This window comes from Aptenodytes patagonicus, chromosome 6 (genome assembly GCF_965638725.1).
Source record: "Aptenodytes patagonicus chromosome 6, bAptPat1.pri.cur, whole genome shotgun sequence".
In the NCBI taxonomy this organism is placed as follows: Eukaryota; Metazoa; Chordata; class Aves; order Sphenisciformes; family Spheniscidae; genus Aptenodytes; species Aptenodytes patagonicus.
The window spans coordinates 11553614-11572893 of NC_134954.1; the positions used below are offsets into that span (position 1 = coordinate 11553614).

The 19280-nt window shown below is 44.0% G+C and overlaps 1 protein-coding gene across 8 annotated transcripts in view; it reads right to left on the reverse strand.

Moving 5' to 3' along the window:
- Window positions 1-19280, reverse strand: part of LPP (LIM domain containing preferred translocation partner in lipoma) — a 352635-nt gene that overhangs the window by 122505 nt on the left and 210850 nt on the right. For all 8 annotated transcript variants that reach the window (XM_076341104.1, XM_076341110.1, XM_076341109.1 and 5 more), the window contains one exon: window positions 9389-10063. In XM_076341104.1, the coding sequence (XP_076197219.1) occupies window positions 9389-10063 (675 nt within the window). The remainder of the gene's footprint in view (window positions 1-9388; window positions 10064-19280) is intronic.

Below are 19280 nucleotides of genomic sequence, written 5' to 3' on the forward strand. Positions count from 1 at the left end.
AATGTTTATCCTGTGGCTCCCATTAGACCTCTTCCGTTCGATGGTTGTAACTAATGACTTGTTTTTCCACTTTTGTATTGGAAGCCTTATTATTGGGCTGCACAGAGCATACCTTATTTGATTTCCCTAGCAATGCCTGCACCTCTTCTGAAGCCTGCAATGAGATGTTTATGAAATAATATTAAAAAGCTGCATAATCTCGTCTGTGGTCAAAAAACTAAAAAAAAAAAAAAAAAAAAAAGCCAGCAACAAACCAGCCCTGTTTGTATAATATTATACTGAGTACAATAGACTAATGTTCACTCCAGTGCATGTGTCCTTTTGACTAACCACTTCTATCTGACAACCTTTTTTTGGCAACAGAACACATTGTACTTTTTGGATAATTGACTGTGGAATATAATGTTGTTTATTCAAAAGCGGGTCACACAGAACTGAGCTTCCAGTTGTCTTTATCCTTTTACCTTTCTTATCTTCATGCCGTTTAAATTTAAGCTGAATTTTTTAATTACACATATGGTTTTAATTGCTGTGCTGTATTTATTCACCAGAAGGTGACCTTATGGTGAAAGGGTAAAAAAAGGTGGGTGGGAAGCTGAATTCAGATTTGAAAGCTATATTTGGACATATTTATTGGTGAGCAATCTCACAAAGAAACAAACACAAGCACATGCATTTCCAACACCCTCTGTTATCTACAGGGCCACGTTTGCCTGCAATACAACTGCGTTGTGTCTTTGTACTTAAAATCTACTAGAAAGACTCATCCACCACTTGCTCAGTGATTTGGAAATTCAACAGCAGCAAAAGCCCCAATTTTAAGCTTAAGCCTTGGGGGACAAGCACCCTCAGGGAAAATGATGTGGAAACACGTAGAAGTCATGTGAAAAATCTAGATTATGGGAAATGCAGTTAAGGAAATGGGTTTAGGAGAAAGTTTTAACTGAAGTATTCAAATGAGGTCATGCAAGAATTGATGTGTTTCTAAAGCATGTTCTTGGGATGCAGCCTTGGGGAAGAGAGGTCACAAATAAGTGTTGCTTAACAGGAGGGAGAAAGGACTTTGATGCGGCAAAGGAAACAGAAGAGCCTTCTTCTGACACAAGCTGGAGAAGGAGGTGCAGGGCACCTCTCTGATGCTGATCATCAGACCAGGGGAAAACGATAGTCACCTGGGACTTTAAGTCTGCAAGATACTCGTGAAACTGAGTTTTACAAGAGTACAAATGTTGCAGGGCACTTCTTCACAGGAGATTTCTTCTGTCATCCGACTTAGACTGAAAAATAAAACCCACTGGGCTTCCTGGTGACAGCCTAGAAGGAATCCATCAGTGGCAAACACACAGCAGGAGCTTCCTTGGCCACTTACGCAATTTTTTTCCCTGAAAAAGCCATGAGCTTTCACTTCAAGCTCTCTCACAGCAACAACAGAAAATAAGGTGATTCATTTAATGAGCGACCAGCTCTCACAAAGCTGGAGGAAACCCCTGGAAAAAATACCCTTCATGTGTTGGTAAAATAGACTCTAACTAGGCAACAACGGGATGAAAATTATTATAGCTAATCTGCTCTATAATAGCTCAGGTGTGGTTCCATTTTACTGATGACTAAAGTAATCCTAATACGTCAGTTTAAGTTACTGCCAATTCATTTGAGGAAATTTTGTTTGTTTGTTTAGAAAAAGATTTAATTGGGGGGGATGAGTGATACTGACAGTAATAATAATTCATCTGTCTGTGCTGATGCTAAACCACACGGTGGAAAATCCTTGCTAATGCTAGATTGATCAACTAACACACAGTATCTCCGCTCTTCTAATTTGTTTTATGCAGCTGACTTAGACAGCACATTTTAATCTGGGCTATTTTGAGGATCCATGTAAAACTAAGTCACTGCCCTATTAGTGTGGATAAAGAGACATATGAATACTACTCTGCTACAAGCAAGACACAGTTCATCTGATATTTTTTCAAGCAGAGAGAATACACTGCGACTGGAACAAAGAAGAAAATGTGATTGGAAATTTTAGAGCCCTTAAATTAATTCCCTAGACAAAAAGTTGAGGCACCACATTCATAATATCATGTTATGTAACTTGCTCTGGAGCCAGGCAGCTACTAAGTGAAATAGTATGAGTTATAAAAACAAAATATTATTGTGAAAACAATTTTACAACTTTATAATTCACTATTATTTTCATTTAATAACAAAACTGTCAGTATAATTGCAGATTCAGTTTGCCTTGCAGGAGTTCTTTCAGCTTGTGATAGGAAACCTCTTCTTTTTTTTTTTTTTTAACTTTTTTTTTTCCAAAGGCTGCTATTTAACTTACTATATTGTGTTTCTTTATAGTTATCCAGAGGTAAATCTTAACAGGAAGCCCATTATGTGGGGTCCTAAGTAAGTTTAGTACCAGAACATTTATGATCAGCAAATGTAACCATGTATTATCAATTATTTCCTACCATAACTCTTGGAGGAAAAAATATTATATCAGCAACCATTATAGACTATTTTCTACTCTTTATAACTGAATATCTATTTTAGCTGGGATCCTACATGGCTTGCACTGCTCACCATGCACCATAACGACTTTCTAACTTGCCTGCTCATAGAAGTACTAGGCTCAGGAGTCTAGTTGTGGACAACCATGCCTATCAATGGAGAAATGAATCATCTTTTAAATTGTGCACAGCTCCCTACACAAAGTGGTGTTTTAGTAATGAACCATTACTGTAATATGTGTACATGTGCCATTAAGAACTGGATTAAGACCACAAATATGCTTCACAGAGGTCAGTGGGAAAACCACGCAAACTTAGGACAATCCACTTCAATTGACATGATCAAAATATCACATCACCCAAAGCACCACTATGACGTGAGCAGTTCCTTGTCTTAACACTGGCATTACCATCGGGTCATAAGCCCAAGGAGTTTCACAACAATAGGGCAGCCAGCGCCCTTCTCACCAAACAGAAGAGCCATCCAATGACACCAAGATGCTCCACGTCTCCTCATTCTCCGCAGCTCTCCTAATCGATGGGTGCCTAAGCTTGGGCAAGTTTCCCTACCCATTCATGTCCTAGCTTCATTGCAATAAACATCACAACGACACAGAGGTTATTTGACAGAAGAACAGCTTCACCACGTGCTCTGGTGCCTTGGCTTTGGAAGAATTACGATGTGGTTGGACTTGAGTGTATTTTAAAACGGAAGGAAACAGCTCCTCCAGTAATCAGCAGCACCATCACACACAACAGCCAGAATACGCCTGCAAATTAATTAAGTGGCACTCACTTTTATGGGTGCTGCTTTTTGAACTGAAAGCTGTAAACCGGTAGCAAGGCCAACCATCCTTGCCTCATTGTGCTACAGACCAGGCTGCCCACTAGAGACCTGAGCTCAGCCAGCCCCAGGGTTCAGGCAAGCACCATTGCTCGAAAACCAGACAGCTTCCCCATCAGATGTTCCTTTCCACCTATAGGTAAATATACGCTCACTACATTTTATGGCCTCAGATACAAAATCCTTATCTGTTAGACTGTAACGTGATCTGGCAGTATCTGTCAAGGTAGACACTTGGTTATCAAGAGTTAAACAGCACAGAAACAGAGGCCTTAATTAACTTCAAGGTTGCCCCATGCCTTATCATGTATGGAGGCATTGTCCTCAGCTTATTTTAAGAAGGAGCAAGAAAGAACATCCAGGTATTATGACAAAAGCCTCTTTCTCAATTATTCCTCTTATATTACTAACCCATTGTGGCTGACTAAAGGCTAAAGCTGCAAAAGCTGCATCCTGAAGCTGTAAATTTAAGTTGGTTTCTCAGTATATGTTGACCTGACTTACTTCTGGTAACTGCAGGCTCCCTGTTATCTTTAACTTGAAGGTAATTGTCTGGCAACTCGTTGTTTCTCTATTTCAGGAAAGCAACTCAAATATATGATTCCTGAGAGACAAATCTGATTAATTGCTCTGTCATCAGATGGTTCCTGCTAGTATATGGAGAGCTTAAATAATAAAAATATAATACAAAGAACAAACAGTAAAGTTCTGAAACGAAAATGTTAAACACATTTCAAGCCGAGAAGTGGGCTCTTTCAAAAGTTTAGGGTCTAAACCAGACTGTGTTCTGGTTCTGAAAACACCTCTTTGCACCTCTTGCCAGCACCTTTTCACCCAAAAATCCTGAACAAATCCAAAGATTTTGATGCAGAGATTTATAATCCCTTGAAGAGGAAAACATCATTCTCAGTGCCACAGAGTACCACCAAGCCCTGACTCTGAGCTTCTCATCTCATTGTTAGACACCACTGCCTTCTTCCCCTCCTCCTCGTTTTAATAGAAGCAACAGCATTTAATTTAATCCACCCAGAAGCAACGACAGAGTCAGCAGCTGATATACAGCTAGTGATGGTTAGAACTTGGAATTACTGTTTTGTGAAGAATGTCAACATTTTGACATTTGTTGCTATTCTCAGGGTAGAAAGGAACTGCATATTCATCTGGAAATTTTGAAATGTCATGTTGAAATCGCAAATTCAACTCTGAATTTTGGAATTTCACCTTTTATTTCATTTTACATTAGCTTTCTGTCTTTTTTAATTCATTAAATGCCAAAGTATAATATTTTAAATAAACCTTTTTAATTTTACTTGGTTTTGCTTTATTTTAGCATTTTAAAACTATGGGAAGGCACTGTCTCACACTGACAGAAAACCAACTTCAACCATCGTTTTACACCGTCTCTGAATCCCACCCAGTGGAAATTTTTGATATGTGACTTTAGGGAAGAGGACACTTGGGTGGAGATATGAGATTTTGGGGGAGAAGACACTCAGGGGGAGGAAGGCAGTGTATAGCAAGCTGCCTGCCTTTCTCCACAAGCAAAAAGCAAAGCTAAGAAAGAATATATGCCTGTGACAGCAGGAGGGAATCTGGCAGATTGCATTTATTCATCTGCAGAGAACAAAAAATTCCTAGTCACTTAGATTAACAGCAAACAGCAAGAGCATTAGTCTCAGTTCAAACGCAAGTGCCGGAGGTATCTACTTTATGTGAGTGATGGCAGACTGTAAAAATTATTAAACCGGTACAAGAGAAGTGCATCAGTCATAGCAAAGAACACTGGTGAGCAGATGTTTCTGAGGCAAAGATGAAACTTCCAAGCGAATGTCCCCATCACAGGTATTAAATCAGTGGAAAAACTGACAAAAGCTGTGTAAAATGAGAAAACAGCGAGCCGTCACAGTCCCCTTTTGGGCACTGCAAGTTTCATGAGACCGTGTCGATGCTGGTTGCAGCAGGCAGCAAAGAAACATCACCTCCTGCAGCGCAGAAACGATGCGGTGGTTGAGGTCTGCTAATCACGAGCAGCCACCACCACCTAAACCATGCCAAAAGCATAAGCTGCTTCATTAATTTTACCTCCTGATTTCCAGTTGTCTCCCCACTTAATTTCCACAGTGCTCACCTAGAATGGTGCACAACACTGAAGGGCTGTCTGAAGAGGAGGTCATGCTCCATATGCACTGATGCCTGTATGTATGTAAATGGGGACAATGGGACTCATTGTGTGGGCTAAACGCGTTAGGGAACTCGTACACTTGTGCCGTGTTAGTGAGAACAGACACAGCTACCAAAGGGACACTGCTCCCTTACTCCTTCCAGCAAATCTGCAGCAAAGGAGCATGGCTTTGGATGCTATACTAAGTCAGAGCTACAAGACACTTTTGTCCTCCCCAAATCAGCAGATCGCTCTCAAGAGATCAATGTTTTTGTTAAGATTTCCACTATTCTGGACCAAAAGCACAAGCTGTCCCAAGTGATTTCAGTGGCACCCAGTCTGGATGCCAAAAATGTGCAGGTCCCTTTGGGAGAGAATGTGGTCCCAGACCTATGAGTAGATTCATAAACAAGAAGGAAAATACAAGGGATCCGAGACCTAGGAAGGACAGACCTCCCAGGTGTCTACAGTGGCCACCCCTCAAATACAGCAGGATCCACATGAGGTCCCTCAAAGGTCCACAAAGCCACCTGGGAGACATGCAATAGTGTCTCAAAAACACTCAGACATGACCAAAACCACTGAAAGGACCTAGACCTATTTGGAGATAAGAGAGCTCGACAAGGGTATTTGGTGTCTTAACCAGTCCGGCACAGAAACATTTGATGATAGCTGAGCTGGTCAGTGGTGGGAGTTTCGTCAACTCTGTTTTGGCCACAGGCCAAACTTGCAGGAATTCTCCACGTCAGAAGCTGGCTTTGCCATTTTTGTTTTCTACTGTGGACATCTTGGTGCCAGAAATCAGCCTACCTAATGAGTCACCCTGGTCTTGTGCTCTCTGGCCTTTGGGAGGGGAGAATTTAGGAGAGAGGCTTCAGACTTTGACTTGGTCTGAGTGGGCACAGCACTGCTGTCAAAAAACACAAGAGCAGCCGGTTGTGTCACATGTTTCTGTGGTGGTCTCATGACAACTCCGCTGCTGCTTCTACAGAAATCCCCACCGTTTACCGCTGAGAGGAGAAAGTTCCTGAGGTTTTTGGCCAGGAATGCCCTTGAAGCACATGAAGGTTTAAATGAGGACATGTACTCCACCAGTTCATTTCCTAACTAGGACTTGGGCATTAATGCTAGACGGGGTGCTACACAAGACTAAAATGCACAGAGGTTTCACATGCATGACTCTCACTTCCATAACTGGCCCAAGGACAGAATGCAACGCAGCATTGTGTGTGAGTAGAACTCATTGTTCTCAGCGGGCTTTAAGAACCAGTACAGATTATTTGCTGTTCCCATACCGATCCAGATTTATTTTGGATCAGCAGCGACTTCAACATGATTAGTACGCAGCAAAAAACACAGAGCCACAGTACCGTGAACCTCTTCCTAGCCAGAATGCAAAATATAAACATCCTTTTTTTTTTTTTACCCTTTAAAAACCCTAAACAAATTTAATGAAAAATTTTACCTCTCACAGTGATGGATCATGGTATGTATTAGAATTAACGGCCATGAACTTCTAATCTGAGATGGATTTTTTACAACATCCTCACTATTTTGCACCCACAGTGCGTTCAAAATTAAGAATGCGCTTTTTTGAATACATTTAGAAATTGTTTTATATTTTAAAATCATTCCCTTGCAAGAAGAAAAATTCCTAAAGAGGTCTTCTTGCATTTTATGTGATATATATTAATGCCTGCTTCTTACCCTGGCTTCTCAAATCAATTTCCTTAACTGAAAGGCCTCAAACCAACCTTGAAAAGGCAAAACACAACTAAATGCAGAAGCCAGTTGTGTGTAGGAAAATACATTAAAATTCACATTGTAACCCACCAGTCAAATTACAGTGACAATTCTCCCTATCAGATATCTGGCTCTAACATACCCCTCCTTTTTTTCTCTTTAAATAAAATCATTCTAGAAGTTGATTTTATGAATGAGTTAGTCTGCAAAGGAAGAAAACAGCATGCGGTAAAACTGGATAACACTGCTTCATTGGCAAAGCATACAGTGTTTTATTACTGAGCATTTCCTGTCAGACTGTAAGATCACCTTCAATTCTTCACCAATTCAACTATATGTGTTACAAAGCAGCAATCAAGCAGAGTCTGCCGCCAATATGTCAGAGAAGAGTTGTAAGTTCAAAAGTGAAATAGGTAATAACGCAGATATTTAGTAGGCTTGAAGGGAGTGAAAGTTCTGGAGGGATTTATCACCAAGCAGATAATAGTCTGTTTTGCAGAAGAACTGAAATTATTTTTATAGAGATATTTATGAAGTACTTCTGCATGTGTATTTGCAAATGCCACGTGCACACACAAACATATATATATAAATATATATATATGCATACATGAAACCCCAAACTTGAGCTAAATTAAATTGTCCCTCCAGCTTTGTTATGCAAATGAGACTAACAGGCTTGTGCTGTTTGTGGTTCGAGATGATTTGCGTTTCCATAGAGATGCTGACTGAACTAAAGTTTTTAAATTTTTTTATATATATAAGCCTACTTGTATCTATAAAAGTCTAAATATGGATCTGCTGTACCTCAGCACTTCCTCAGTGACTCCACTGGAACCACAGCAATTTACACGAGTTAAGGCTATGTGCAAATTTTGTGTCTTTCACTACTTTCCAATCTAAGCTCTATACCAAGTACCTGCAGAGCTGAGAGTTTATTACTTCTCTCCCCACTCCTAGCTTCTTGGTAAGGAAGGGGAAGAAAAGAGAAAAAGCAGTTTCTTAGCTGCTAGTAGATAATACTTCAAGGACTTCTGTAATTTATTGCCCTCTCTAAACTGCCTGGAGAAACATCTTTGTCTTCAAAAGTTCCCACTGTCAGGAAATCTGGAATTCAGGGAAAACAGTCTGTGTGCTTCTAGTAAAGGAAATGCCAAAAGGACAGACTTTCTGTTATGTGTCAGAAGCTTTTTCCTCTTTCCCTGTGAGCACCCACAAGCTGAAGAGCAGGGACGTGCTGAGACGAGCCAGGGTGGGCCTGGGCAGTGATGGGTTCACCGCCTCCTCCCCCTGGGCTTGGCCATCCTCATCCTTCGGTGGACCCTAAGCCCATCATACACTACGAGCACCCCACAAAGCTAAGCTCCTTTCCCCCCCCCAGAGCCACGTTAGAGACGGCCACCAGCAGAAGTGACAAAAGCCAGTCAGGGTCAAAGTCTGGGCAGAGAAACCAGGCAGAGCAGTTTAATTTTCTATCTCAAATCGGCTTCACTTTATGAGGTTTGGGCACTGGTTCAAGTGGATGGAGGCCACCCGCTGTACCATCACCTGAGAGGAAAATCAGAGCTGAGCTCTGTGGGAACTCATTTCCATGTGGTTTCAAACAGCGACACACCAGAGGTCAACCTCTGCAATCGCTCTGAACCACAATCAAAACCAGCCTCTTGTGTACCTCCTATCTGCCTGAGAAGAGGAAGGATTTGTCCAGTGAACCAGAGGTGTCCACAAGCACATGGAACAGAAGCTCACACCCAACCTCTTGTTTGATCTTGGGAGGGCCTGGAAGGAAAGACCCACGTGCAGCGACGCTGTACAGAAGTATGGCCAGCGAGCTCCTCGGGTAACGGCATGTCAGAGGGATGAAACCTCCCTCCTGCCCGCAGGGTGACACCATGCCTCCGCACGTGACACCGTCTCGCTCTTTGGGGCTGACAGCGTTTCTAAGCCCCCACAAAAGCCTCTTTTCAAACCAGATGAGAGTTCCCTACTTCCAGCTTTTAAGCAGCCGTATGGAGGGAGACTTGTCCCAAGCCCCCGCAGGCACCATTTAACCCCCACACACTGCCTTTCAGGGCACGTTCAGCTGTGTGGCTCTCCACTCCCGCAGGGAGGCCAGCGAGCACCCACATCTCCTACCTTTTGCTGCATCGCAGGTGGCTGCGGGGCCAGCACCGGGTCAGTGATGTAGGTCTTCTTCGTGCCGGGCGGCTGGTAGAGCCCGGGAGGAGCCTGGCCCACGGTGTTACTGGCGGGATATGCTGGCTCGGCCTTCCAGGTGCTCTGTGGCACATAGGGCGCTTCAGAGCCGTTCCTCCCCCCGTACCCCCCGTAGTAGGGGTCCTGGTAGCGGCCCTGAGGAGGTGCATAGCCATAGGCGGGCTCTGAGGGCCGGGCGGGCGGCGGAGCGTAGCTGTAGTCGGGCCCGCGGGGCTGCGGAGGGCCGTACTGCGGGGCGCCGGGTGGGCGGGCCGGCGGGGGAGCGTAGGGCTGGCCGGGCCCGAGGCTGCCATAGTGCGCGGGCTGCGGGCCGGGTGGCTGGTAGTGCGGGCTGGGCTGCGCCGTCCTCACCTGGACGTTGAAGGCTGGGCGGCTTGGGGTGGAGGCCGTGGCGTAGGAGGCTGGCACTGGTTGCGGCTTCAGGGTGCCGACGGGAGTAACCGGGATGGGCGCCGGCTGCCCCGGGCCCTTAGCGGTGGACTTCTTAGTGGCGGTGAGGGGAGGCTGGTTGGGGATGATCATCCGCTTGTGGCCGGTTACGGGGGTGGACACGGATGGGGTGGTGGCGGCGGAGCTGCTCGAGGTCCCGGAGCCCTAGGGAGCAAGGAGAGAGAGCCGCAGTGTCAGTGGGAGGGACCGCTTGGGCATCAGGTTGAGCAGCGAGGGGTTAAGTGGAAATGAGGGTTTTACAGTAACATCTGCGCAGCAACTCAAACTGCTTAGGAAAGCAGGAATGTACCTGAGACCACATGGTATAAAATGGTAATAGCAACCTTTCCCTGCTCTGACAGAACAGGGACGGCACCGTGGCAGCCGAGCAGAACTGCCGTGCACGCGGTTTCGTCTCTCCTTGGAGTTTTCTCCTCCGCCTCAAAACAAACAAACAAACTAAAAAGCGATAAATGCAAGAAAAAGGGAGACTCGCTGGAGAATAATAAGGGGAAAACCCATGCATCCCTGTGAAAATGAGTGTTTTGAAAAAGAGAGAAAATGAGATTACAGTCTCTACGGAGACATGAAATTCCTTGGGTCCCTGGAGCGCTTGTAGGGTACTACCCCCAATACGGGAGCTCCTTTAACAACGCAGGAGGCAGCAGAATGGGATGGCCTAAAAGCAGCTCCCAAGCCATAAGAATTAACTTTGATCAAAGCAAAATATGGAGGTGTCCCTGTCCCTGTCCCTGTCTCTGCTCCTAAGCACTGCTGGTTGAAAGCCTGGAGTGACCCCAGAGAAGGCAAATGTTACACATGGCTCATTAAAGGGCGGGAAGTGGGCCAGGATTCCTGAGAGCTTCAGAAGTCAGCTCCCGCCACGGAGCCATGTAACCCCGCACCCGTGCCCCGGGCACAGCAGCGCTTGGGCAGCCAGGGAAGAGGTTCACAGCAAGTGCTGCCGCTTCCTGCGATTTGGCCACCAAATGAAGATACAGTGCAGTGACACTGTCCTAATAGGCATCGTACATCCTTCTGTCTAATGTACTTGTTTGGCTTACCTCTTATTTAAAGCCCACGTCTAAAAACATCGATGTGAAAGGACGTCTTTGTTAAAGAGCTAACAATGTGAAATAGTTTCTGAAGATCACCATTAAGTCTTTTCAATAAATCAAAGAAGAGCAAACTCGAATTTCTGGAGTTCAGGATTAGGTAAAATTTCTTGCCTCTCTTTATTTTCCTTTATTGTGAAAGAGTACCTGAATTTTATGCCTTCCTGTACAGAGAAACATTAAAATGAAGACATGCAGTTTGACAGTATTTTTTTGCTGTTGCACTTAATACGATAGTTATATGAGGTTGTATCTCATCCAAGCTTCCTGCACCAGGCTTGATCTCACTTGTGATCCACTTGATAACCTACAAGTTCACAGCAGCCCAAAGTCAGACCAGCTCAGCCCTCACCGATGGTTGTGTTCACGCTAAGGCATGTGCCACATTTCCCTAAATGACTGGTTCTTGTATTTGTCCCCAGGTGTTCCTTCTTTATGCAGGCACCCTGGCCTCTACCTACTGCCCCATCATGCTCTTGCTGTGACCACAGGCCAGGGGAGAGAGCGATGGGGCCTCACTGGAACACCCCATGCGCAAGCTCTACCCGGGCTAGAGAAATCCTCTGCCTGGTCAGCAGGTGGCGGCAATAAATTGCTGCCAAACCAACCCAGGCCAGTGGCTGGAGAGGAACTTCAAACACTCATTTCCCTGGGCCTCCAAGGGTACCAGACTCACCTCCCATCTTAAGGTGGGAGAAAGGCAGACATACCCCCCACCCCCAATTTGGCAACCACCACATATGAAGAAAAGGGAGATAAGAATAAGCCACTAAAATTCTAGTCCACAGGCCACAAGCAAGTCTACCAAAGGAATAAGGAAGCTCTGCTACCCAACTGGTAGCTCTTCCCTAGTGATGTGCAAATACAGTTTTGCTGATGCACTGGTAAAGACCTTACTCCTGCAATCACACCTTCAGGGCAAACCTCCCATGAGAGTAAACCTCCCATGAGGAATCACTATAAATGAGCAAAAAAACAGGCAAATAAGAGCATCAATCTGTTTTGAGAGATGTAAAAGGTGTGTATGCAGAGGTAGAGAATAATAAAGCAGTAGATTTCTGCTGGAGAAAAAACATCTCAATGTATTCAAACTCTGACCTTGCCAACAGATCCATGACAAGACACAGACAGACTGAAGAGATTTTGAAACTGAGAGCAAGGAAGAGCTGAAGCGTGTCTCAGTTGAACTGCAAGGGCAGAGACAGGTTAAGGGTCTGTAGCCCTCCATTAATATTGCCTGATTCTTCTATTTCTGAAACACCTGATGAGGAGCAAGCACTCCGCCATCCCTGCTTCAGAGCACAACTGCAGCAGTGCTCATTGCTAGCAAGAAAATTTGCTTTTTGTTGGAATTTGTCTCCCATGTCAGCTTGGCATTTTTGCTAGGGAATGCTAGAAACTTTCCCATTTCCTCACCTATTTCATTCTTGTAAATGACAGTAGTTTGTCCACTTACTGTAATGGGATGAAAGGTCCACAACACGGCACTGTGTAATTACCACCAGAAAAGCATTTTCTTTTTTCCATGTGAAGAGGGAGAAGGTAGATAATGTTTTAAAGACAATGGCCTACCGGGGCGAGGGGGAAAGCCCAAACCAAAACAGCATAAATGAGCCCTATTCATCACATCTTGTGTTTCTGAATGCAGACTCTGGAAGCAGGTGATGACAGACCACTAGTAAAGCTCTTGCGATAGAAGTCTATTCCATCCCAAGAACCGGGGGACTTTAATCTTACATATAAACATCCACATAATACTTCACTTAATGCGTTGATGCCAGTCTCCTATCCGGACTGGAATACACCTTAAGAACAAATAATAACCCCTTCCTCCAAAAAACCCTTCACTGCCTATTGACTGGCACTCTGAAAGGCTCTGAGCAGCTCCCACGTTTGACACTGCAAAGAGGATGTCTCCCCTCCTGCACCGGAGCCCAGTGAAGGAGGGCAGCAAGCTGGGGGCGCCTGTGCCAGAGACCCAGCTCTGCCGTGAACTTCACAGCAAAGGCTCAAGCTAACAAGTACCGGCTGCATTGTGGCATTCAAACCACAGGCTGCCTTGAGGAGGAGGAAGTTTGCATCAGTAGGAGTCCCCAGAGGCACCCTGCGTGACTCATTCTGAATTCCTCTGAGGGTACTGGGCAAGTGTGTGATGAAAGCTGGGTTTTAGGGGGAGGAAGAAGGTGTAAGGGTAGTTGACGCGGTGTAGTAGAGAAATGGGACAGGTTAGAGGGAGTTCAACACTTCTGGAGCACTGATGAGTTACGGGGACGCAAAGCGGAACATGGGCTGTAGCTCCTGAGCAAGGGCACAGGTGAGGTATTACCATAAATCCTCTGCCCTTTTGCCTGGGAGAGAGAAGGGTGGCCACAGCCCAGCCTTCTGTATGTCCAGCCATGCACTCAAATATCACCCCAGGCTTAAACCTCTAGATTATTAATGGATTAAGAAAAGACTTTGTGAACGCACATGAACTATGGACAAGATTCCTGCTCTGAGGACAGGCATGTGTGGAAGGATGAGAAAAGGGTACTCGGATACCACAGGGAAGAGTGATTTCAACAGATGTCTGAAAGGCACCAGGAGGATAGGAGGGATGGATGAGGCTATAAATATGCTAGGTAGATGGAGAGGGAGTAATGAACAGAAAGCTGGAAAGGGCTACCTATATCATTGGGTAGAGTCCCAGCAAAACAGATGACTGTCACAAATGTTTCATCCAAATGAGTCCACAGAACTTTCACCAGCGCAATGAAGTAGACTCCTCCAAAAGCACATTGAAGTGACAGCCCAGAAGCACAAAAACAAGTGGAAATAGGAGAAAGAAAAAGGAGGAAGATAAAGACAAAGAGTGGATTCATAGGAGTGCAGGCATCCCTTCCTCCAGCAGCTCCTGGACAGCTCATTTCAAAACCATATTGCATTTGCAAGTGACTATCGCAGCCAAACACGCTCTCTGACATCCTCTAAGGGCTGTTTTCAGAGGAAGACAGGCTTTCCTCTGCTCGCCATGCAGTAGATGAAACTGTCTGACACTTCACAAGTGCAAATTAGAACCACGCTACTTACCATCAACCCCTTCTTGCAAATTCATATTTGCAAAGAGAGAGTAAACTAGAAACCCCAGGTGCTGATAACGCAGAGTTGTTAAGAGAAACTAGAGTAGGAAGAAGTTAAATTCAGAACCTCATCTACCACAAGCATTATAATACAAAATCTTTTTTTTTTAATGGGGAAAGCAAAAGAGCCTTGTTTAAACACAGATGGAAGTACCTAAATGTACTGCCTCTTCTACAAATGAATTATCCAGCAGTTCAAATAAAGGTGAACTAATACTGACAAAATCAAGTAAAACTCAATCAGTGTGGGAGGAAAAAACCCCCAAAACACTTCTCCTAAAAAAAGCTACCATGTGTAACCATGAGGGGAATCATTTTGCTTGGTAACTCCTGCCCTGTCTTCTTAAATGCAGTGAAAGTTTATAAACATTTGCAGGAGTTTCTTGTACCAACCATCACACGAGAAGTCTATGGTGGTGTGATAAACCTGTGCTGTCCTAGGGGTCTGGCTGTCAAAGCTGGGTATCTGGATTCAAAGCTACCCTGGTGGGGAAACCCGAAATCCTGAGTATCTGTGTGATTCTTCATTCTGTAGAAATTATTTACATAGATCTTAAATTAAATTCCATGTATACCTACAACTAAAAAGTCATCACATAGGTACTAGGGATGAAACCTGTTGTTCTACAGAACTTAACCTATAATTCTATACCATTTGTCAGGGTTAAATCTTAGAAAGAGTACAGAATAACTATAGTCTACAGCAGGAGCATGATTCTGTATGATCAGCTGGAACCCTTATGAAAAGGACTTCATTCTCCTTTTATTTTGTGCATTTGTAGAGTATTTTCTATAGAATCCCTTCAGTTATTCAGTTTCACAGACTGGATCAAAAATGCTAACACAAAGTTTATCACATGCTATTCAATTCTCCAGGCATTTTTCATAAAGGTACAGTTGAATAGCTTTAGCCCTTTAGCTGTCAAATTATCACATATAAAGATACATTAGTCCAGCTCAGTGGTTTTCAACCTTTATGCTCGGCAGCCCCCAAATGTTTTTCAGGAGAGACAAGCTCCTTTACGGAGAGAGTTAATCTACTGACAATAAACATGTTTTTTTAAGTTACCTTTCACTGAATTCTTCTTAGTTACCTTAGGAGTGATCCACGGACCCCCAGGGTTTGCAGAGGACAGGTTGCGAACCACGGCTCTAGCTGGGGCTGCCTTTTTCGAGCATTTCAGTCACTATTTACTCCAGGATAGGAATGAAACAACCCTTCTTCCTCGAAAGGCAGAAACCTGGCAACTACCGGCGGGCTGAACCCAGGATGCAGCGTTCCCAGGGGGCCGCGCAGCATCTCTCTTCCTAACTCAGCCACTCTTCTGCATGGTCCACCAGCACAAGCTGGACTGAAACACGAGGCCAGCTCAGACATGTGCCAGCTGAAATCTTTTAAGTATCGCTCAGTGGTGGTGGCGGTTGGAGGCCTGGGTGGGAAAGGCAGTGAAGGGTGGAAAATTAACTTGGCTTCTCCTGATGCCATGGATTGGCATTCACCTTGGCTAGCTGGAGGTGCTTAAAACTTTCTCTGCAAAATGCATCTCCACGGGGTCATTTATCCCATTCTGATATTGAAGCCTAAAACAGGAGAGATGAATCATCCACTGGGGGAATCTACTTCACTCCACTGACTGTAAAAGAAGCATAAAAACAGCCAAGACAAGTCACTGAATATTTAGACAGCACAAGTTAGTGGAGACAAATTCCACAATAAGCAGCTAATTTTGACATGACTGTAAGAAGCACAGATACCTTTTCCCTGCATTAAGTGCACTGCCACTCAAGCTCAGCTAGTGCTGCGCACCAAGGGGATTTCTGAGTGCCAGCAGCTCAGACGATCAGCCAGGACCCTGCCATGCCGTACAGCCAATGCAAGACCAAGAGGCTGGGCTGCAAAGGCATTTCTAGCGTATGAAGGGGGGTGACGTGGGTGGGCCGTCCTTTCCCACCTCCTTTTCCACCTCCATGCTGAACAGTGGCTCCTGCTGGAACTGAAGCTGCTGTCTTGCCAGAAGCAGCAGCTGGGCTGAGCCTCCCTCTGCCTGAGGTAGCAGATCCCAGCTCCCCCTCAATTTGGGAAGGATAACCCCAGAGAAAAATCAAATACTCTGCTTTGAAACCTGGGCCCTTAGGTACCTGAAAATGTGAACAGGCATTTTACGGGGTTTCCTGATGTGCAGACACATCTAACTCCTGCTGACTTCAAATTCTGTATTTGAACAAGCTGCCTTGCTAGTGATAATGTATGGCCAGGTTCCCCTGAACATATCCTCTTTTTCTGTCTGAAATAACATCTGGGTGAAAAAGAGAAATCTGGCCTTTCATTTGGGACTTGCAGATGCCTGGAGTCCTGGTAGAGCTCCAGCTGGGTTGCTGAATGTCCAGAGATCCTGGGCAGATGCACTGCCCCCATTCAGCATACCTGATGCATTTTCAATATACAGGATTTTCTGGCCTTCTTTATAATGTCCAGATAGTAGGCCAAGCACACTGAGGACACGTCAGTCCCCTTGGCACTGCTGCTATGTGGTGCACACAGCTCAGTTGCTAACACAGATTTCTTTAGGTGTCAAAATGCCCTTAGAATCCGGTCCAAAATTTTGAAGTCTGGTCCAAAACCTTAAAACCCTCAGCCAAAACACGTTTATAATCGGATGAAGCTTTTCTTTACAGCTTCATCATTCTTTCATTTCTAGTTTACAGCTGACAAGCGAGTGTCACAGAGGCATGGGCTGTGCATGGATCAGCAGCCACACTCATATTTCCCAGATGTGTTTATATGGCATTCAGCTTGTTGGCTTGATCACCAGAAGCTATCAAGGTATTCGAACGGATTGCTCCTAGGCGTTACACCAAAAGAAGAGGAGAAATCTAATAAAGTGTTCGTCTCTGGTTCTCAGATGAAGAGAATACCTTACAGATGCCATAAAGTGTTACAAGAACACAACTGCTTCTGAGCTTCGATCTGTTTTTCAGCTGCTACCACAGGTGGAAAAGGAGTCAACATAGTTGTTAATGTTTCTGTTCACAACTTCTTTTGTACTCCTTGTGACAGCCCGGCTTGAAACACAAGGGAGAAGAGGGTGCACAAAAGAAAAGGTGATAACAAGTTGACCTCCAATATTTTATCATGGAAAACAGCCTTTCACAACTGACGTGCGCAGTTATAGACACACACCTTGGTTCAGCTTTCAGTACGGGTGTCAAGTGTTTCAGGCAATCTGGGTTTCCACTTTCCAACACTCCATTAATTCCAAAGAGCCCAAACACATCTGAAAAGTTTGGTCTCCAAAACACAACAGTGTTATGCCAGGCAAGAATTCTGCTTTTCCTTCTCAGTTTCATATTTACTTTTTTATTTGTTTACCCCAATACTATCACTACGATGACTACTATGAGCTTTTTTATTCATTTTTCCCTTTCTGATGAGTGATCGTCTGGTATTTATGAGAAGGACTATGTGAGAGACCAGTTTTAAACGATGTGCAAACAATTGACCTAAATACTTCTAGCTCTGGTGGACAGTCAAGGGCCATAAGTTTAGCTTAATTCACTGAAAGGGCTAGTTACGATAGTTACTTCTATCCTATTTAAGCAATTCCACTTGACCAGTTCAAATGACCAGCAGCAACTTCATCTACAAGAACATCGGATATCAGCACGAGAAATATCTTTGTCAAAAAGCTACAGAAGATGCCAGTCATGAGAAGTCAAATGTTTTCTGAATTCATCTTGGGATATTTTGGTAATTTCCCACTCTCATCACTAAAATGACAAATTTGCGCCAACCTGGACCTCAGGAACACGCAACGACAGCCCCCTGCACTGGCTGAATCGGTGGCACATCAACTCAGCAATAAATTACCTAAGGAGCTGTGCACCACAGCCCTTCTGATACATCAAAACGCAGAACTACTGAATACAATCCCAGCACAGAAGACCACAAAAAGGGCAGAGCAGTACCATGTGAAGACAAGTCACTATGTGCATGGAGCAGTGAAACTGAGCTCCTTAAGGAGCACCTTCTCTAAGGCTTAGCAACGCAGGAATGTTCAAAGCATTTCCATTCAGCAAACTGGGCCCTTCTAGCGGGCTGAACAAGTCTCCTTGCTTAATTTAGGCAAAATGCTGCCCTGCCTGACAATGGGGAAGCCCCCACCCCCTTATAAATAACAACTTTGGGTAAGCAAAGTATTTTTATGACTTTTGCTATTACTAAGCTAGTGAAGCTTAAAGTATCATAATTACACTGCCCACAGACTTAAAAACGTTTTTTTCTTCCTTTTATAACTTGCTATTTGTAATGGAAAAGAAGCTCATGTGCATGATAAGTATGGGCAGGTTGGAGGGTTATACAGGTTATGCTGCTATCCATGGACGTGTATCATGATTATAAAAAATGGTATAACGGAAGATGCGTGAGTGAGAGGAAGGGATGTGCACCTGTGAGTGACAGGATGAAATACATGTATTCATGAAGTCTTCTAGAGAAGTCTTCTACAACTTATATGGAAAAGTTATCATTTTCTATTGTGTGTTGAACAACGGATTTAAAGAACAGTCCAAAAACTCTATAAAAGCTTCTCATTTCCTACTAAATTACAAAGGAGTTTTAGAGCGTTGATAGAGTATGCAAGCTTTCTTCCTTTATTAATTCTAGAGAACATTAAAAGAGTGTGCATATGCACACATAAAATAATACGAAATACATTTGCACTCAGACACTACTTGGTTTACTTTGTGTTGCTTGTTATTTGTTTACGATTCCATTTATTTGCTGCATTGCTTGCATTTATAACCTATTTATCTTTTCAAATTCCAAAACTCTATTAAACCAGATTTAAAAAATTATCCTATCAGAGGGCATAAACATTTTCAGATGTTAGTATTGTCTCTATTTCCTGTGAAAACCATGTGTTTTTATTCTTTTCCCCACGTTTCAAAGCCTGCGCAAATAATAGTACAGAAGAGCAGAAGCATCAGCGAACAATTCCGTGTTCATACAACATCTGCTTTCTTATGGTTCACTTGAGGTCCAGAACCCACCGTCATCCGCCAATATTTTTAGTGGGCTACAAAATGATTCAAGTTAGTAATTTGAGTGGTTAGCAGCAGAGAAAAACTATACAGCCTCACCAAAAAAAT